This window comes from Gopherus evgoodei, chromosome 4 (assembly GCF_007399415.2).
Source record: "Gopherus evgoodei ecotype Sinaloan lineage chromosome 4, rGopEvg1_v1.p, whole genome shotgun sequence".
NCBI lineage: Eukaryota > Metazoa > Chordata > Testudines > Testudinidae > Gopherus > Gopherus evgoodei.
In genome coordinates this window covers 5,412,747-5,433,952 of record NC_044325.1, presented here as the reverse complement: position 1 = coordinate 5,433,952, position 21,206 = coordinate 5,412,747, and the positions used below count along the sequence as shown (strand labels likewise).

Genomic DNA, 21,206 nt, shown 5'->3' with positions numbered 1-21,206 from the left:
GGTGGAAAAATCAGAGAGAAATAATTTGTTAAATTTCTAACACATTGCCACGTCTGCACTGTGGTGAAATTAGATTCTGTCCTCTTCTGTGAAGTCAAAGCAACATATTTCATTTAAAGCAAGTTGAAGTTGATGAATAATGGAGCTGGGTGAATAGTAACGATGTATTATTCACGGTTGTTCGAACCGTTTCATGAAACTCATTGAATAATTTAGTTGATGAACAGTGAATAGTTTCCTCTTTGTAGGGTCTTACTATGCGAGGTCCTGAGTAATTCTTGCAAGAGACCGAGCACTTTCAGCTCCCGCTGACCTCCATGGGAATTGAGGTGCTCAGAACTTCACTGTTTGAGCAGGTACCAGCCACTTGCTGCCATGCAGAAGGGAGAAAAAAGTCTGTCTTTAAATGAGATATTTATAGCAAAATCAATATTGATTGTTCAGTATAAAAGTGTTTAAATTTAAAGCAGTGAAACCTCTTACAGTCACAGAGAAAAATGTAACAGCGAAATTAGGAGAAATTGCTGCATTTAATCACTGGGTAGGTTACTAAAAAATGTTTTTGGAATGTGCTTCTAAGTGTGACTCCAGCACCACTTGTCATACAAATGGCCCATTACCTGATTCATTTACAACTGGCTGTTGTAGAAATGGTCTTAAAAGTAGGGTTGTTCTAGCAATTTCCCTTTTTAACTACTGGCATCCACTCATTAATTTTCTCCTAAACTTTTAAGCTATCATTTGCAATTTATGCACTTACCTCGTTAGTCGTTAGCATTTTCAGCTTTTGAACATGTAAAATCATATTATTGCCTTTTCCAAGCCAAAGCCAGTTTCTAATTCAGGAAGCATCCAAATGTTAATATTTTAATCTTGTGTTCTGCCTAATTTTAAGTAGTTTGGCTGATGATGTGTGTGAAGGGTGGGGAGCAAATCTTGCATAACGTCTACTTAATATAACTCATCGTTTCTCTGCACTGTAGGTTTTAGTTCATGGAAATTATGAAAAACAAAGTTTAATTTCTTTTGAAGAAAATCTCCCATTTTGAATTAACATATACAAAATGTAACAGGCAAAACAAAACCAAAAATTAAGATTTAGTAAAATATCCTGAAGACCCAGTTTCCTTTTTTACTTTGGGGTCATCGTTATTATTCAATTGTAGACATATTATTTATTATTATTTCTGTTACTGTAGCAGCTTGAGGTTTCCCTGTGCTAGGTACTGTTCAGTCACATCAGAGACAGTCCCTGCCCCCAAAAGTTTACAAGCTAAAGAAACGTGACAGAGAGGTGAAGTGCCTTGCCTAAGGTCACACAGCTCAGTGGCAGAGCTTCTGAATAAAACCCTGGTCTTATTATTTCCAATACCTTTCCCTGTCCATCGGGACTAGATTATCTCTATCTGGGACAGCACTGGCTGGTCTAGATTAGGAAGAGGCCTCTACCCTGTGCAGAATCAAGCCTTCGAGAGGTTCCACCCAGCCACTCCAACGCAAAAATCATCGTGATGATTAATGGAAATGCAAGTGAAAAGCCAACAACCTGACATGTTCCTACAACCATGCCTGCCTCCAGAGCTGCAGAAAACCCCTGGCATTGGAACGGGTATGGCCCCACAGTTAGGAGGGCGAGATTAGCAGGGCCAGAAATAGGCTGGAGTCTCTGTGCATCACAGAGCTCAACTCCCTGCTTACCAGCATGCCCTGTGGCAAAACTGACAGATCAGCTGCAACATCAACCCTTCCAGCTTTGTCTCTTGCCACCGGGAGATCTACTACAGCCATAGGGCTGCAACAATGTTCAGAGAAAACCTTTGCAGTCTGAGGGAAGGAATCCTCCTTTGCCTTCCCCTGCTTGGGCTGGGTATTTGGCTGATAATTTGCCCCTAAATTAATAACCCTGGTGGATATTGTATAGGCTTGATCCAATATCCTGACATCTATTTTTAATCTAAACTTTGGCTAATGTGTTGAAAATGGTTACCTAAGAGCTCTTGCTACCAATCAGTCTGGGACTTTGTGCTTCAAGGTACAGAACATTGGTCAAGGCAAATCATCTGGGCCCCATTTTTCAGTAGTGGCTTCTGAATTTTGGGTGCCCCCATTTTGGGGTACCTTGGGCTTAAAATTCTGGAGCGCTGAGCACCTCCAATAACTATTGAAGTCAATGGGAGCTTGTAACAGGGTCAGCAGCCACCTCGCATGTGTGCCCCCTTTTCTCTGGCTGATAGTGCCTGCAAACATAGTTCTTTTCAAGGGGTGGGGGTTATCCACCTCTCATGGATGTCCCCCTTTGCTCGGTTAGGTGTGAACCTGCTTTTCTTTTTTGGTCTTACATCAGGGCGGCACCTGCCTCTCGGGAGCATCCCCGGCTGCTGGTTCTTGCGGCTGGTCTTTGGCAGCTCGGCCCTCCGGCCGAGTCGCATACGCTGTCCTCCTTTCTGGGGTACACAGTTCCCAGTTCTTTTCACGGCCCTGGTATGGGGCTGTAGCCCAGAGGCACTGCCTTCTTCAGACACCCCGCCAGGGCCCATCTCGGTTCCCTCAGCAGTGTCCTTTCAGCAGCCCTCCCTGGGTTCAGTCTGCAACCAGACCAGTAGGGCCCATCTCAGTAACCTTGTCTGGGCTGACCAGATTCTGTGCTCAGTTCCCTGGGCTCAACCTGCCCGCTCTGACTTTTCGACAGCCCTGCTGTTATTCTCTCCAGCCAGCCAGGTACCCAGTCTTTGGCAGCCTTCACTGGGCTCAGTTCTGTCTCATGAGCTCTCTGCAGTCCTGCTGTTTGTCTAGCCAGCCAGGCACCCAATCCTCCCTCGTCAAGCTCCTCACAGCAACTAAAGGCTCTGCTCTGCTGCTTGCCTTTTATCTGGTCTTTCTGGCCCCTTATTGGTAGCTCCAGTAGCCCCTCTAATTGGCTACTTTTCCGCAGCCACTCTAGGCTGCCTGGAGCGCTTCGTGCTGTGGAACAGGGTGATGCAGGGCCACGAGGCCTCCAGCAGGGTCCTCTGGACTTAGTCCACCTCCCATAGAGGTGCGGTACTCAGCAAACAAAGCCTAAGGTGTCTGCACTTGAGTGTCTCTCTTGATTTTGATGCAGAGAGAGAAAGTGTGAGTGTGTGTTTGTGTTTTAAAATCACAGGGTCCTTTGGAAAATCTTGGCACTTGTAGCTGAGGAGAGATTCCATTTAACAAGTTGGGTTGGTCAAATTTTTAAATGCTTTTTTCATCATCTCATTCCTCAAAAAAAAAAATTAAAACAATCTCTGCTCCACATCCTGTAGTGGCACATGAGATTCTTCCATCCTAAGTGCAGGACTCTGCACTTGTCCTTGTTGAACCTCTTCAGATTTCTTTTGGCCCAATCCTCCAATTTGTCGAGGTCACTGTGGACTCTATCCCTACCCTCCAGCATATTTATCTCTCCCCACAGCTTAGTGTCATCTGCAAACTTGCTGAGGGTGCAATCCATCCCATCATCCAGATCATTAGTGAAGATGTTGAACAAAACTGGCCCCAGGACCAGATCCTGGGGCACTCTGCTTGATACTGGCTGCCAACTAGACATCAAGCCGTTGAGCACTACCTGTTGAGCCCGACGATCTACTCAGCTTTCTATCCACCTTATAGTCCATTCATCCAATCCATACTTCTTTAACTTGCTGGCAAGAATACTATGTGAGACCATATCAAAAGCTTTGCTAAAGTCAAGATCATGTCCACTGCTTTCCCCAGATCCACAGAGCCAGTTATCTCATCATAGAAGGCAGTCAGGTTGGTCAGACGTGACTTGCCCTTGCTGAATCCATGTTGACTGTTCCTGATCACCTTCCTCTCCTCCAAGTGCTTCAAAATGGATTCCTTGAGGATCTGCTCCATGATTTTTCCAGGGACCGAGATGAGGCTGATTGGCCTGTAGTTCTCCGGATTCTTCTTCTTCCCTTTTTTAAAGATGGGCACTACACTGGCCTTTTTCCAGTTGTCTGGGACCTTCCCCGATCGCCACAAGTTTTCAAAGATCATGGCGAATGGCTCTGCAATCACATCAGCTAACTTCTTCAGCACCCTCGGATGCATTAGATCTGGACCCATGGATTTATGCATGTCCAGCTTTTCCAAAGTGTCCTTAACTTGTTTTTTCACCACTGAGGGCTGCTTACCTCCTCCCCATACTGTCCTGCCCGGTGCAGCAGTCTGGGAGCTGCCCTCGTCTGTGAAGACAGAGGCAAAAAAAGCATTGAGTACTTCAGTTTTTTCCACATCATCTGTCACTAGGTTGCCTCCCCCATTCAGTAAGGGGCCTTCACCTTCCCTAACCACCTTCTTGTTGCTAACATACCTGTAGAAACCCTTCTTGTTGCCCTTCATATCCTTTGCTAGCTGCAACTCCAGTTGTGCTTTGGCCTTCCTGATTACACCTCTGCGTGCTTGAGCAATATTTTTATACTCTTCCCTGGTCATCTCTCCAAGTTTCCACTTCTTGTAAGCTTCCCTTTTGTGTTTAAGTTCACCAAAGATTTCACTGTTAAGCCAAGCTGGTCGCCTGCCATATTTGCTATTCTTTCTGCACATTGGGATGGTTTGTTCCTGCAACCTCAACACGACTTCTTTAAAATACAGCCAGCTTTCCTAGGTTTCTTTCCCCATCATATTAGCTTCCCAGGGGATCCTGCCCATCAGTTTCCTGAGGGAGTCAAAGTTTGCTTTTCTGAAGTCCAGGGTCCATATTCTGCTTCTTTCCTTTCTTCCTTTTGTCAGGATCCTGAACTCGACCATCTCATGGTCACTGCTGCCCAGGTTGCCACCCACTTCTACTTCCCCTACAAATTTGTTCCTGTTTGTGAGCAGCAGGTCAAGAGGAACACCACCCCTAGTAAATTAGGTACCTTAATTGTCAGGTGGTTGACATTATCTGTTTCCCAACAAAATCTGCATGAAACTCATTTGTACCCAATGAATAGTTAAAATATACAGATGTGGAACTAGGAATGTTAATTTCAGGTAATTGAGTGCAGAAGGGCCATGGGTCAGAGATGAAAGTAACATGCTACTCAGTGAATAAAGTGGCAGAATCTGGCCCTTAGTAAAGAACGTAGGAATCAATTACAAAATAAATGGCCACTCTTCACATGACGGTTCCATGTATAAATAACTTATAAAATGTTAATAAATTATTAGTAGGTGTTTTAATAAAGTGATAATCAATTGTCAGAGTCCAGTGCTGTATCTCAGACCACGTTGGTCCTATTTCTCTTTTTAGAGGATTAAGCAAAATAAACTTTTTGAAGACCTTCATCACAAATGGTGGAAACACAAAATAATTCACGAGGCCTGTGTATGACTATTAACTAACCCAACCTGAAGCCCAATACCTTCTCAATAGCCTGGGAAAAGAGAGAGAAATAGATAAATATAGTACAGTATATTCACAAAGCTCCAGTGATTCCCTGACTCCGTGTTTCCAACAAACAGAAGGATTTCATTCTAAGTAAATAGCTATCCAGCCACATCAAGCAAATTACTCAAAATCATCTGATTTTTTGTATGCCCCAGTTACTGTGTGTCTAACTTGATCCTTCTATTTTCACAAGTTCTTAACACCTACCATAGCACTTGGAGTCAATGCGACCCGCAGGTGCTCAGCATTTCTGTAAAATCAGGCCCGAGACGTCTTAAATTGGCACCAAGCAACTGAGACAGTGAAAATCTCAGGTCACATTTGAAAATGTTGGCACTGCTCTTTTGAGAAGGTGGAGTCCATATAAAATATTTGTTTTGAAGTCTTATTAGATTTTCCTATCTGAGTGTGAATTATATTTGTATAAAAAAATGGAGCTGGGGCTTAGTAAAATTCTACAAATGCCTTTACGCCATCTCATCATGACCCCCCCTTCAACACCCCCTACAAAAACACAAAAAAAACCAACAACAACAAACCACCTGTGCTGACATGAACCTTACAGCAGGCATATGGGAAAATTACCCTTTGTTTCTACTTAGATTAGCTAGCAACTTTTTTAGGTGTATCCCAGTACTACTCCATTCTTCCTTCCTTATAGGGAAGATTCCTGTTAATGCTGATAGGAGTTAAGTGCAGAAATGACCCATGTTGCAATAGAAGAATATACTTGGTTGTTATATGCAATATCTTTTTTTGCCTTCAGGGCTAAAAGTGGATTTAAAGGCTGCCCTATTTACCTTTTAATTTGGCTAGACTGTCTTCTAGTTCTTCTTCCTATTGTGTTTGGCACACATGACTGTTCTTTTGCCCTGTGGGAATCAGAGAGTATTATGATGCTCTACATGATTGCTTTAGAAGTCTGGCAAAGCAATGAAGAGCTGGAGATATTAAGTTTAAGGAAAGATATTAAGTTGTACTGGAGGAATTCCATATGTTGCACAAGTGTTATTAAACTTCCAGCTTCTAGGCAGTGGGTTTTGCAGTCCTGAAAAGCAAATCTTAGATAACCTGGACTTGGGTATGAAATAGATGTTATCTGTCTCAGAGAAAGAGTTGATCTAAGGGATCCTAGAAAAGAAGTAATAATCAGTTCAAGCACATGTTTTTCCACCTCTCTGGTGTCAGGTTCCTTATTTGTTCTCGTCAATTCCTTGACTTGTAGGGACATGAGTAAAAAGGTGCCTAAATCTTAATTCATAATAGACTCCACCTATTGTCTTCTTATGACTAGTGAGTGATGTGCTAATACAGACTTTGAACATAGTATAAACGTTTTTCTCATAGCTATTGGCTGCTTGTAGCTTGGTTGTCTCGGCACTGATCTCCAGTATCTGTCTGTACAGCTTGCAGTCAATTAGCAGCGTTATTTGTTTATCTACTAAAAATAAAAAGATCTTTTCCTTTTAACACTATAATGAAGTGCTCTGCTGCCTTCTGGATAAATTCTGAACTGATGATGCATCTCTCACATCCCGTTTGCTACTTACAGCTACTGTAGTAGAAACTTACTTTAGCTAAAGGAATAGAGGTCTGTGCTTCTGGGCCGCATTGAAGGAGATGTGTGACTTTAAGCTCCTGAGCAGTGCCGTTGACGCCCATGTCACGATGCATGTGCTTAAGTGTTTTCCTGGGATCAGAGAGAGAGCTAAGTTTTATCCCTATCTTTGCTGTAAAGTTCTGAGGGACCACGGCATTTCGAAAAGCAGGACATTGTTAGGTAGCCACAGGCTGGCTACAATAAATGTCAAGAAATGTGTTTGTAAATCAAAGTCTCTCCCATTTTTGCATTCAGTTCCTAACTGATAGCAGTTTTCTAGTGCTCTCCAGGATACAGGATTATAATTTTTGACTGAAATTGAAGATTTATCTTAATTGGATTTTTCACCCCTCTAATATTTCACGAGGAAAGTTTCAAACAATCGGCATTACTTTTACTGGGGGCCATTTCTTAAGCCTGAGCCTTTCAGAGACATTACCATATGAAATAAACAGGAACAGAAATGTCCATACCTCAGTTGCATATCCATAGCCAGTAGCAATGTTATATTCAAATGAAGATAGACATTCTGTACCCTTCGCCTCTTCAGGCACAGTGTGTCATGTTGTTTCTGGTTTAATAAAATTTCAGTACACAGAAAAAATCATTTTATATACAGATATATGCAGAGCCAATCCCATAACTGTCTGTGATACTTTAGCAATAGTTGCCAGGTCTGTGTGGGCGTTCTCCTGTCACGAATGGTGAACACTTGGAAGATTCAAAAGAATAGTACCCCGTTATTCCTAAAGTAAGCACAGTGAGCAGGAAAGTCGAGCACATTTTTGGCTTACCTTTCCTCTAGCCATCCTGTGGGCATAGACTAAGTGTGTCTCAGGAATAGTTGTATCTGTTTTTGATGATCTGGGGTGTAGACAAAGCAACCCAGCAAGGTCAAAGCTTGGCAGGATAATTTAGAATTCTAATTATTCAGAGCCACGACCAGACAGTGCAGAAACAACACCTCTGAAATGTCTGAACAAAGGAATCCCTATAAACCAAGAAATCAAAGAAAGCATTGCTGGGCTAGGCTGATAGTGGCTGTCATACTGAGGATCTTGTGCACAGCCATGCACAAGGCCTAGATCCAAACAGCTTGATCTCCACCGCCTTGCATTGTCATTTATACCTGCCATTCCCGAGGTTGTATTTCATTCCCATTTTGCACTCAAGTGGAACTAGAGCCGATCAAGGAAAAGAAAGGGAGGGAATTAAAGAAGAGAAAGGCTACTTTTGGTCAAAATGTGGTTTCAGTATTTCCACTAGCTGCATTGTGCACTGATGTAAATGACCACATAAGATGCAAGACGGTAGAGAATTGGTCCCATAATGCCTTTCCAATCAAGCCTTCCTTCTGATTAAACTTACAACATGTCTACACTGCAGTCATGGTGTGTGACTGCAGCATGGGTAGACCTACCTGAGCTAGCTAGCTTTAATTTAGCTAGCTTGGGTACTGATGCAGTGAAATCCCAGCAGCACAGGTTGGATAAGCTCACCCGGAACCATGGCTACTTAGTTTGGTGGCTAGCTTGCACTGAAGCCTGTGTCACTCTGGCTTTTCTACTACCAGTGCTCAATCTAGCTTGGTTATGTCTAGATGAGCTGCAGTCACATCCCAGGATTGCAAAGTTGACATAACTTTGCTCTTTCAAGAGGCAATTCTACCTAGTTGTGTATCCACTCAGCCGTAGGTTCTCAAACTGTGGACTGGGGTCATCCTCCCTTTCTTTGATTAGATGGGTCCTCAAACTTCGATTGTAACATGGGGTCATGGTACAGAAAAGTATGAGAGCCACTAATTTAGGTTTTTATATGGCACACACACCCCATACGAGCCATGATGCAGTGCAAGCCCTGATGCAGGTAGCTTCCATCATGACAAAGCTGAAGGAGTATTGTCTGAGATGTCTGTGTCATGTGAGATGATGCAATGTGGGATATGTTGGCCAGAGAGTATCGGAGGTAGTAGTCACGGGACAAAGACCACGAGGAAGACCTTGAACAAGGCAGTTTGAGAGGCTGAAGGAGGACATGAAGAAGTTGGTGTGAGCTTGGAAGAGATGCTTGACCAGAATACTTGGAGGAAAAGATCAGGAATCACTGAGACCAATTGATGGGATTAGGTGAGGGGGAAGCAGAAGCTATGATGACCATCCATCACTGTTGTATCTGAACACCTTGGCTGGAAGAGTGTGGCCATAGAATCATAGAATATCAGTGTTAGAAGGAACCTCAGGAGGTCATCTAGTCCAACCCCGTGCGCAAAGCAGGACCAATCTCCAACTAAATCATCCCAGCCAGGGCTTTGTCAAGCCTGACCTTAAAAACTTCTAAGGAAGGAGATTCCACCACCTCCCCAGATAACGCATTCCAGTGCTTCACCACCCTCTTAGTGAAAGAGTGTTTTCTAATATCCAACTTAAACCTCCCCCACTGCAACTTGAGACCATTACTCCTTGTTCTGTTGTCTGCTACCACTGAGAACAGTCTAGATCCATCCTCTTTGCCTCTTTTCAGGTAGTTGAAAGCAGCTATCAATTCTCCCCTCCTTCTTCTCTTCTGCAGACCAAACAATCCCAGTTCCCTCAACCTCTCCTTATAAGTCATGTGCTCCAGCCCCCTAATCATTTTTGTTGCCCTCCGCTGGACTCTTTCCAATTTTTCCACATTCTTCTTTTAGTGTGGCACCCAAAACTGGACACAGAACTCCAAATGAGGCCTTACCAGTGCCGAATAGAGGGGAATGATCATGTCCCTTGATCTGCCCTACTTATGCAGCCCAAAATGCCGTTAGCAAGCTAATATCTAGCTTCTTGTCCACTGTAACCCCTAGGTCCTTTTCTGAAGAACTGCTGCCTAGCCATTCAGTCCCTAATCTGTAGCAGTGCGTGGGATTCTTCCATCCTAAATGCAGGACTCTGCACTTGTCCTTGTTGAACCGCTTCAGATTTCTTTTGGCCCAATCCTCTAATTTGTCTAGGTTCCTCTGTATCCTATCTCTATCCTCCAGCGTATCTACCACTCCTCCCAGTTTAGTGTCATCTGCAAGCTTGCTGAAGGTGCAATCCATGCCATCATCCAGATCATTAATGAAGATATTGAGCAAAACCATCCCCAGGACCGACCCTTGGGGCACTCTGCTTGATACCGGCTGCCACCTAGACATGGAGCCATTGATCACTACCCATTGAGCCCGTCGATCTAACCAGCTTTCTATCCACCTTATAGGCCAGCTGTGGAGTCTCAAGAATGGGAGTGTGAAAGGAAGAGAAAATGGAAGTCTATCAGCAGGAGAGTAGGGGAGAAGTGCACTGGAAAGCTTGCTGTCCTGAGAGCTGTGGCTTATAGTTTCCTGCCCTGTGGCTGTAGCAGCTACTCTCTGAATCTGTTTTGCTAAATGAAGCCAAAGAGGAGTCATCTGAGTGAAATCCCAGGTGTTTTATGGAAAATACAAATGACTCATGGGTCAGATCGAGAACCATCACCCAGATCTTTAACTGAATGCAAAAATAATCCAGTCAGAAAGGCAGAAAACAATCTGTAATAAAAAACCTGGCTGTTTGTAAAGGTTCAGATTAATCTTGGTGTGACAAATGTCCCCATCCATTCCAATTACATCATACTGAGGGAGGGGAGGAGGAAGTTATGCTTTGGCCTCTCCCCCAGCTGACTCCAGACTGTGTGCATGCAAAAAGGCTGCTTGGTCTGAGGCAGGGATTTCAATGTTGGGAGGGTGGCTCAGAGATTTCCTTATCATAAAATTCTCATGGACGTGAGAGTAGGATATTTACAAGCCTTTCCAATGTGATTCCTCACTGAGCATGTGGGATAACCTTATTTTGATTATTTTATATATTTGCAGTTGGTGCTTAACAGAGGTTTCCGTTTTGCAATGTAAAAAAGTGATTGCCAAACTTCTCCTTTCCCTCTGATCACTTGGAGAGAAGAAAAATAAATCCATTGCGAAATCTATTGGAAATATTGAATGGTGGCTTAAAACCAATCCATTGATGCTGTCCAAGCAGGCTCTGTGCTTTGAATAAAGGAAAGACATTTGGGTACTTCTGAGGCAATACAGTGTTTGAGACAATACTTCTGCAATGCATTGTGGTCTGTAAACCCCTGCGTTTCTTTCATAGATTCTAAATTCAGAAGGGACCACAGTGATCATCTAGTCTGACCTGCATAACACAGGCCAGAGAACTGCCCTAAAATAATTCCTTAATTCTTAAGGTTCCTTTTCCAAATAAATAAGGAAAATGTTTTGCTGCTACTCTCTGACTGGCCATCTGTTATGTGGAAAAAGCTGACAGGAATCAACTTTTTCTTTTTAGTTCCTAAGCCAAGACTACAGGAATAGATTACTCAGATGAAACCTGTAAAATCAGACCCATCAGCAGAACAGTTTTGTGCTTTCCAATGTATAGTGTACGTGTATCAGTTTTAGTTCAACTACCTCACCCCATCCATTAAACAAGATGAGAACCTGCTTTTCAAGAAATCCTAGTTAAATTAGAAAAGCTATTTACTCTGAAGACAGAAACCATACACTGGATAATAACTGTGAACTTCTCACAGTATCTGCTCAAACCATTAAAACACTAGCAAGGGTCTTGATGGCTCAATGGAATGGTCTATGTAGTTAGCTGAACTGTCCATTACAAATATTCATTATGAATTTTCCTACCTTTAAAAGTGAATCATTCATAAGCCAGCCCTGATTTCTGCTAATGTCCTACTTAGTAATAAGCATGTACGGTGAGGTTTTTATTGGCGTTCTGAATGACAAATAAAGAGCAGAATCTTGTGGGGAAAAAAATATAGGCTATTCAAAAGTGACATAAGCAGCCAACTCTGAGCAGTTTTGAAAATCTCACCCTAATAGGCCGAGATCAGTGCAGTAGGTGAATGTATGCATTATTAGTCTGATTTGTATAAGTCATGATGTATGGATGTGACTTCAGTAAAAAGCCACATTATGAAAAAGTATAGCTTTAGCCCATTGGTTTCTCGCAAGCTGTTTTCTTTGAATATTTTTTCATTCATGCTATGTCACACAATTCATGTGGTATTATTTTTGCTCCAATACTGGGACAATGGAAATTTTCAAACAAATTCTGAATAAGAAACATTCACAAGGTGGTTTTGGGTGAATAATCACATTCCATAGGCAACATTTTTGGAAAATATTGGGATTTCTGAACCTTGCAAATATCCACTAAGCAATAAAAGCAATTGGCTGGAAATTTTCAATGCAAGAACTTGAATAAAATGATCAGCGTTAGCCTGGGACTTGGGAAATATTAGTTTAATTCCCTGTTCCACTATACATCTCCTTTGTGCCCATAGGTGAGCTGTTTAGTCCCTCTACATCTCAGTTGCTCACAGGAGATGTGGAGAGATTAAAAGCACCACCTCACCTCATGGCGGTGCTGAGAGGAGAGAGGCATTAACAATTGTGAGGGCTCAGATACTATGGGAATGATTAATGGAACGGTGATGACATATAGCTTTCTCATGTGGTATTTAGAGCCTGATCCAGTGCCGAGGGAAATTAATGAAAGGGCTTTCATTCAATGGATATTGGGCAAGAACTTAATGACATTCTGCATATCACCCACTGACTGTACCAGGCCCCGTACTACAGCCCCTAATTTCTATAATTAGAACTGGGTAAAAATTTTCAAATGAAACTTCCCCTCCCCCCAAAAATGCAGATTTAGGTCAACCAAGAAAGTTCACAAGTTATTCTCAAAGTCACCTGAGGCAACCGAAGTGTTTCATTTGACCCAAAATGTTTAGTTTGACCTGAAACAATTTTTTTTCAATTTAATCCAGTGAACCGAAAAAGCACAAGTCTATCTTGAAGGGGAGTTATGCTTGAGTAAGACCTCTAGGCTCAGTCATCTTATTTTGCTGTATTCATTTGCTTTCATCAGTGCATTGGTCATATTTTTTATAGTGTTGGCGCTCAATAAATAATATTATATTGATTGGAATCAGATCATTGTAGTATTTACATTGAGCTAAAGCCAATGTGAATAATGAATTGAGATTAAATCAACTGCAATGTAAACATGGTATTTTTTTCCCCAGAGCTGCACTCACTTGAAAGAGAGAGAACCTGGTTGGCCATTTTGCACCTTTTTCCCTTAGGAAGATCATCCTCCTTGCTAAGTAGAGGTCAGCTTCGAAATGACTTAATACCATTAATATTAACCCTTCCCCCAAAGTGAGGAATCTTCATAAAACTGAAAATCCACTTGTAGGGGCTAATGCTGGCCATCAGAAGTCAGACATCTGTGAAATGGTGTTGGAGGAAGGATTCGATGAAGGAATCGTAGACTGGGTTATGTTGTTTCTAAGATTAGATAGATTGTAACAATAATGAGTGATTTTAAAAGAAATATTCTGGGACGGAGTCTTTTGATGTACTAAATGCCAACTTTTTGAATTGTTCAAGAAAAAATATTTCCCCTTAAAGAACAAAAATCTATTTGTTCGATAAATTTTTCTATTTTACTTTTAAAACAATTAATTTAAATTAACAGCCTGGCAATTTTTGGTTCAAACAATAACAGTAATAATAATAAAGCATGAAGGAGATTCAATGACTATCTTCTCCTTTTTGTGTTCCCTTAGCACTAAACCAAAGCTTATTTTTAAATTAAAAAAAAGTTTGACAGCAACCTTCTGCACTCTCTGTACACCAAAATTAACCAGGAACACATTTTTATGGATGACTTAAAATGCCCCGAAGCCAGGGCTTTACAGTAGAAATGCAAACATATTCATATTTGTAAATATAGCTGTGGTAATGGCATTTCTCTCACACAGACAGAATAATGTAGGTAAAGAGCTTTAGGTATTTGCTTTATTCCTGAGTGGTCCAGCTATGTTTGAGTTATGCAGATCAGCTGCAAAGAATGTTATGCCTGCCTGCATGCTACACCATCATATATTGTTACTATCATGTGTATTTTATAAAAAAGATTCAAAGTGTTTTGGGGAGCTTTCAAAATTTTATTCTTCTGTCTGTAACTCCAGTTTCTGGAATCCAAGCCTACTGCCCGTCCAGGAGGTGAAAAATAGATATAAGCTCCCATTTCGTTTCCTAATGGATCAGAAAATGTGAGACTTCAAACCTGTTTTTGGTCCAGGATTGAGAGTTGCCTGTTGTGGCTTCTGGACCAGTGTAATTTTCAGGGAGAAATTCCTATGGGAAAGTAGGAAACATTTGTTTCTTTTTTAATGGCATTGCTTTCGAAGGTGCTCAGAGCTGCTGGAAGTGGTGGATGAATAGGCAAAGTTCCAGCAATGCAGGACCTAGTGTGTTTCCATGTATTTTTTTCGGATAAAAATCATGCTCACATACCACACAATAGTGGAAGGCATAGAACTGGTTGAATAATATTAATTGGAGACCAGATTCTTACTGGTGCAGTGTGTGTGTGTGTGTGTGTGTGTGTGTGTGTGTGTGTGTGTGTGTGTGTGTGTGTGTGTGTGTGTGTGTGTGTGTGTGTGTGTGTGTGTGTGTATTGGGGGAGGGGAAGGTTGCTCATGGAGTTTTTGGGAGACCAATAAAGTTACCATTCCTGTACTGTGGTGCGTGAGGTTGGGAGGATAGCAAACTGCACTTCATGATGGGCTGTAGTAAGAGGCACAGAAGAGGTGCTGTAGAGACACTGCAGTCCATGGATAATGGTGGTGTTCAGTGAGAAACAGTCTAGTCCATTGGACCCTGGTTTCTTTTGCTAGCTCTGCCCTTGATCTGCTGTGCTTCTCTGGGCAAGTGACTTCACCTCTCTGTACCTACATCTTTCTTGTCTATTCATCTGGTAAGCTTTCCAGGCCACTGTACCCATACAACGCCTCATATCGTGGGCCCTCGAGCTTGACTGAGGTCTCTATATGTTCTGTAATATACATAAAAACAACAACAATGTGCTCTCAACATCATTAATGGTTCACAGAATGAGGCATTTATTTTTTTCCAGTATATAACAAACTAACTGTAACCACATTAACAAGCACGCCCAGCAGAATATTTTACCAATAATTACTTCACTGCTCCTGTAATGTGTTGTCCATAAGGTTAGGGATCCAGTCCCTTCTTCCATTGGCGTTCACTGCTAGTTGAAAAAGAAGTCCCTTTAACAGCTGCTTGGAGATGGCCAGAGACTCAGCAAGAGGAAACACTGTTGAGACCATTTTCCTTCAAGTGGCATTTGCCAGAGGTTTGCTTTTTAGCAAGAAACTGTTTTGTTCGACTTGTCATTCCAACAGAGATTTTGCATCGTTGTTGAACGTGAGATGGAAAAGTCGTTCACAAAATAACTAGGCCAATCCTTGGCACCGCTGGAACTGAAGCGTAGCTGTGAAGTCAGTGGAGGACTTGGTGTCAAACTGGTTTAATGGCACGGAACGTTGCACTGAACATGTCCCTTTTCTTGTGCTCTGAAGTGCGGCCATTGCAACTTGCTCAAGTATTTTCAGTGCATGTTTCATTCAGCTGTACAAACTTTTAACGGAGTCACACCATAGTAACTGTCTGTATCATTACCAGAGTGGATTCTGTTGTGCACAGCTGTGTTTAAAAGAATTGCATTGTTCGTAATACAGTGTTATAGGCATCCCAACTGTGTTGGCAGTTTAACAGAAGTGTTCACTTTGAAAAGTTTGCACATTTTTAGAAAATAATTATTGATGTAGGAGAAGTTCTAATTATGGAACAGACAATTTAAAAAAAAAAAAGCCAAGTAACTATTTTAACTCCTCCCCTGCCCCCAGGTATAGACAGCTGCTTGAAATTGTAAGACACTGTTTATGATATGGCTATTGAAAAGCAGCTGAAAGCTTCTGTTATGTTTCCAAATAGACATTTGTGGTCTGATTTTCATTAATTTGACTTCAATGGGAGCTCCAGGGGCTCAAAATCTCAGAAAATGTATCTATTATAACTAGTGCTTTGGCACATTGAAATATTTGTATATATAAACCTAGGTAGAACAATACAAAAATAAATTCAATATAAAATATTGAAAAGAACAGCACAGAACTAGACCTGATGTGCTCTGCTTTATTCTGCTCATGGAGGGTTTTTCTGCAGCTATTTAAGCAGATGTGTTACTGTTGGTGGTTGTGTCATCCCATATAGCCCCCACCAGCAGGATAGATTTCTTTACAAGGTATTTCCAACTAGAGTAATCAGCTATTGCTAACAGAGACTAGTTCCAGGACCCCACTCTTGGTATTCTTTGATTTCTCATAGCCACAGGATCCATGCTGCTCTCAGGTTTGTAGAGGAATCTCTGCAGCTGCACTGCATTCATGTTTACAAACAGCCAACCTAAAGTAACAATCTTTTTCGATGCTTGCTCAGATCAGGTGGACGAAAACAGCAGGAAGTGCCTCTGACAGATTCCAAGACTCGAGTGTCTTCAATGAAACTCTGAGGATTACAAATATCCAGCGACACCAAGGAGGCCGCTACTACTGCAAGGCGGAGAATGGTTTGGGTTCCCCAGCTATAAAATCAATCCGAGTGGATGTGTACTGTAAGTAAACAGCTCGCAGTTTCCATTTACCTCCTCAACTGTCTGGCATTGTGTGAAGGGGGCCAAGGAATACTAAGGAAGTGGGGAGCCCCAGACAAAGTACAAACATGCAAACTCTTGCAATGTAGTTTAGAGAGAACACTCTGGGTCCAATTCTGCAGCCTTTACTCCTGCAAGTAATCTTCACTCCTGTGAAAATTCTCATTGACATTTAAGGGGCTGTTCACATGAGTAGAGGTTGCAAGTTCAGACTCTTGCATTGAAAAAAGTTGATAGTATTGTGACGAGACACATTTATTAGTTAGGACCTGATGGAGCTCCTTGGAAAGGGAAGTTTTGCCCTTGAGATCAGTGCGATCAGGATATGCTCTGAGTGGATGCAGTCACTACTCCCCAATTACCAATGCTTCTGTGTTCTCCACACGTACAGGGGTTGCCCCGGATACATCAACAGTTGCCTGCAGTATTCCAGATTCCACTGTTGATAGTTAATGGTGCCCTTCTCAGGGCACCTCTGTGTATTCCATGTCGAATGCATAATTAAAAAATGTTGAGACCTTGATGAGCCTTTGTTCTATGAATCCTGCTGCACAATACAGCCCCATGAAGTGTTGTGGATAATACAATTGTTTATACAAACTGTATCCAGAAATAGTTATTGTGCTTAATCAAGTGAAGTGTGCAAAAATTAATACACCTCAAACACCAATAAAGGCCCAAACCTTTTGCTATCCGCACAAAATGAGCCCAGAGGCAAAGGAAGTTGTCTGAGATTTTAGGGGAAAACTTGCAACGCTATAAAAGGGAGTCAGGTGTCCATTTGTACCTTTGAAACTCTCCCCCAAATGGTGTATGTAAGTTTTGCAGGTGAGCAGTAGTACTGTATTTCCTACACAACACACACGCTCATGGAAAGGGAGTGCCCAGCAGAACTTGGTACATTGTTTGACAAAGCAGCCAGGGGTCGGGTCTCCGAAGCCCTTCGCCAGAACCATGGAACAAAGGCAATGAATGGGCAATGGAATTGACCATTTCCTCAAACTGGGAGCTTGCAGTAAAATCAATTAATTGGGTTAACAGAAAAGCAAATCCGGTTCTGACCTGTGCATGTCCCAGCTACAAAGACAAAACTATTCACAGAACTGAAATATAGTCCCTTCTCATTACTGGATAGAGCATTTCCCACTAGATATATTTGTGTATATACTCAGTATGGCTGTACCTGCCGATAGCACAGTGAGGAGTTTTGAGTGCCTAATGCACATACATTTACACGGCCCGCAGGGTAAAGAAAACAGGATCAAAGGCTTTTCTTTTTACTACTTCAAAGAAGAAGGTCCTTGCAGTGAACATTTGGAGGATCCTATGATGTAAGAGGCACTGTCTCAAAGATGGTTTTTAAAAGGACAGCAGAGTTCCAAATTAGTGACAGTTTTGTTTTTCTTTTACTGAACCCTCTAAAAAGTAAGCTGATGGGCCGCTATAAGATTTCAAGAAGTGTGAGTCTCATGAACAGATTTCATCAGCAATAAAAGTACCCTGTTGCTTTTTGACTTGGGTAGGATAGTTTGCTGGTTTAGAAGACCAGTTGTCCCTGCTATTAGGTTAGTTATCAGTTTTTAAAATGTGAGTAAACTGCGTTTTCCTTCCCTAAAGAGACTCCCAGCTCACTCTTTTATTCACTCGGTTTACTGATGTGCCTTGTTTAATTCACCAGATTAGTCACACTATATCAATGGTGAATTTATAAATTGTTCCTAAAGGATTAACAGGTGTTTTAATAAATAGAGAGACAGGATGGGTGAAGACATATCTTTTACTGGACCTCACCCACTTTGTCACTCTAATATCCTGAGACCAACATGACTACAACAAACACCGTTTTAATCATTTGTTCATTTGTTACATTGTTACAGAGTCCAGTGGGCCAAATGATTGTTGGTAACCTTGCTTAAGAACTATATCTAACACCTTCTACTTGATGTGCTAAGTATCATCCGTACACGCACACACTTAGGCCGTGTCTACCCTAGCAGGCTTACAGCGGCAAAGCTGTATCAATGCAGCCACATGGCTGTAAAATTACTCATGCAGCCGCTCTGTGCTGATGAGAGAGAGCTCCTCCGTCAACAACATAAAACCACCTCAATGATTGGCAGGAGACGCTCTCCCACCAGCAGTGCACGTGAGCGCTTATGCTGGCGAAACTTACGTTGCTGAGGGGTTGTTGGGTTTTTCCTCACACCCTTAAGCAACATAAGTTTTGTCGATGTAAGTGGTGGTGTCAACGTAGGGTTAGTGTTCACTCTGCAGCCTTGCTCCCGCTGATGTGATAATTCCACCTCCACGAGAGGTGCAGGCCTTGATGTTGGTGTGCTTAGGGCTACGCAGCGTCCATGTAGACACTGTTAATTACATTGGCTGTTGGCTGTCATTCTTGTCAATTTCATGAGTCTAATTGATGAGAAAGCTGGGCTGTCACCGGGGTGGGGGGGCTCCAGTCCAGTCTCGCCCCCCCCCTCCTCCCCCGCTCCCTGCTCCAAGCCAGGCTGCACACTCCCCTCTTGGAGCGTGGTGCTTCCTGGAGGCTCCTGGCTCCCCACTGCCCACCACTGTGGGCTGGCTGCCTGCCCCGGCTCTCAGCTCCCCACTGGGAGTCTGCTGCTCCCGCCCAGGCTCTCCACTCCCCACCTCAGCTGGGCTTCCCAGCAGGGAGTTCTACCCCTGGAGTGCAGGCGGCTTCCGGAAGCCTCGCACCAACCCCTGGGCTCCCCGCAGGGAGCCAGAAGCTGAAGGCGCAGCTTGGCTGGGAATGGGGAGCTGGGCAGGTGCAGCCTGGCAGCTGCCCGAAGGCTCCTGGCTCCCCGCAGGGAGCCCAGCAGCTGACTGAGACCCCTGGGAGCAGGCCAGACTCTGGGCACAGAGCTTGCAGCCAGGAGCCCAGCTGCAACAGGGAGCCAAGAGCCTGGGGGAGCAGCCAGGCTCCTGGGAGCGGGGATCCCAGGGTACAATTGGGCTTCCATCAGGAAGGTGCGTGCTCAGGCTCTCAGTCCCCCACACTGCCCCACTGAAGTTGGAGTAAGCATTCTTGGTGAGGAGGCGCTTCTCCGACAGAGGGAGGGCAGTGTGCACACGAACCATAACAGCAATTATTGTGGTGGGGGTAAGTTGATCTGACCTAGTGTAGACATGCCCTTATATACGTATTCTGCTTCTCCAGTATCTTCTATATACCCAGGGCTTAAGGGGTATATCACTGAGTTCAGCTACAGGTAGCTAGCTGCTGAAAACCTCATAGGGAAATATTTGAGTCTTATTATCATGAGGGTGACTTAAGGTCTCTTTTTTAATATCCATCAATTGGAATTTCCTTAATTTCTTAATTTTAGGCACATTAATTAAAAGTAACATAAAAGCCTGGCCTTGCATTAAACATACAATTAGTGCTCTGGGAGCTGTTGTTTTGGAAATGTTTAGTATCAGAGGGGGAGCCGTGTTAGTCTGGGTCTGTAGAAGCAGCAGAGAGTCCTGTGGCACCTTATAGACTAACAGACGTTTTGGAGCATGAGCTTTCGTGGGTGAATACCCACTTCCTCAGATGCATGTAGTGGAAATTTCCAGGGGCAGGTATATATATGCAAGCAAGAAGCAGGCTAGAGATAACAAGGTTCGTTCAATCAGGGAGGATGATGCCCTCTTCTAGCAGTTGAGGTGTGAAAACCAACTACAAAAGCAGTTTCTCCTCCCTATTTATAGCTCATTCCACTGCTTGTGCTTGAGAATTTGTCATGCTTCCTGACCATGTCATAACCTTTAGGTCTTCGCCATGATTAAGTCCCGGAGGATTTGGCATGATAAACCAGTCAGTGTTCTGACAACTATTTTATGGTCAAATATTTCTGAGCAGACTAGTGTGGAGGTGGGCTCAAAATGCAAATTCTGGATTGAACCTAGATTAAAAAAAACCCAGGAAATTCAGAGCTAATGAAAATGTTAAAGAAAAACAAAATAATGAAAGTCTGAAGTTTCACAGCTAAGGTACCTAAAATACTTTACAATCATTGAGCAGTTAGAACTTCCTGTGTTCAGTTCTTTGCTCCTTTTTAGCTGCATTGTAAATTGTATTTGTAGCAATGCCCTAGATTAGGTCCTCCACAGAGTATTGAACCTGGAACCTTCAGATCTATGAGCCTCTTCTGTTTAAGCTATAAAATGCCAGGTCCTTCAGATCAGAGCCAGTAGAAGACTTTCAAATAAAGTAGGTCAGTCAAAAATTTGGTTTTTCAATTAAATGGAAATTTTTGTGAAAAATGTCCATTTTTATCAAAATTGAAGGGGGAAGGATTGTTATTAACCCAGTACCCTGGGAAACCATTTGTGTTGTTTAGCCTTTTTTTCAGCAACTGAAAAAGAGGAATTTCAGGCCAAAACCAGAAACAATCTTGGTTTTTTTTTCCCAGCAAAAGATGTCACAGACAAAAACTGGGGAGAAGGATTTTAGTTTTTATTGAAATTTTACATGAGCAAGTGCCCCCACCTCAACAAAACCATTTCCCGACTTGCACTGCTCAGAATCCTCTGTGTAGTCTAGCCACTGGAGGGAGACAGAGCCATACTATTTTAATGTGGGTTACAGGTTGCTTTGGAT

At 42.7% G+C, this 21,206-nt stretch overlaps 1 protein-coding gene across 2 annotated transcripts in view; it reads left to right on the top strand.

The window, feature by feature from the left end:
- The window catches only part of MDGA2 (MAM domain containing glycosylphosphatidylinositol anchor 2), a 652,332-nt gene that overhangs the window by 290,653 nt on the left and 340,473 nt on the right, over nt 1-21,206 (top strand). For both annotated transcript variants that reach the window (XM_030562794.1, XM_030562793.1), the window contains exon 3: nt 16,384-16,558. In XM_030562794.1, the coding sequence (XP_030418654.1) occupies nt 16,384-16,558 (175 nt within the window). The remainder of the gene's footprint in view (nt 1-16,383; nt 16,559-21,206) is intronic.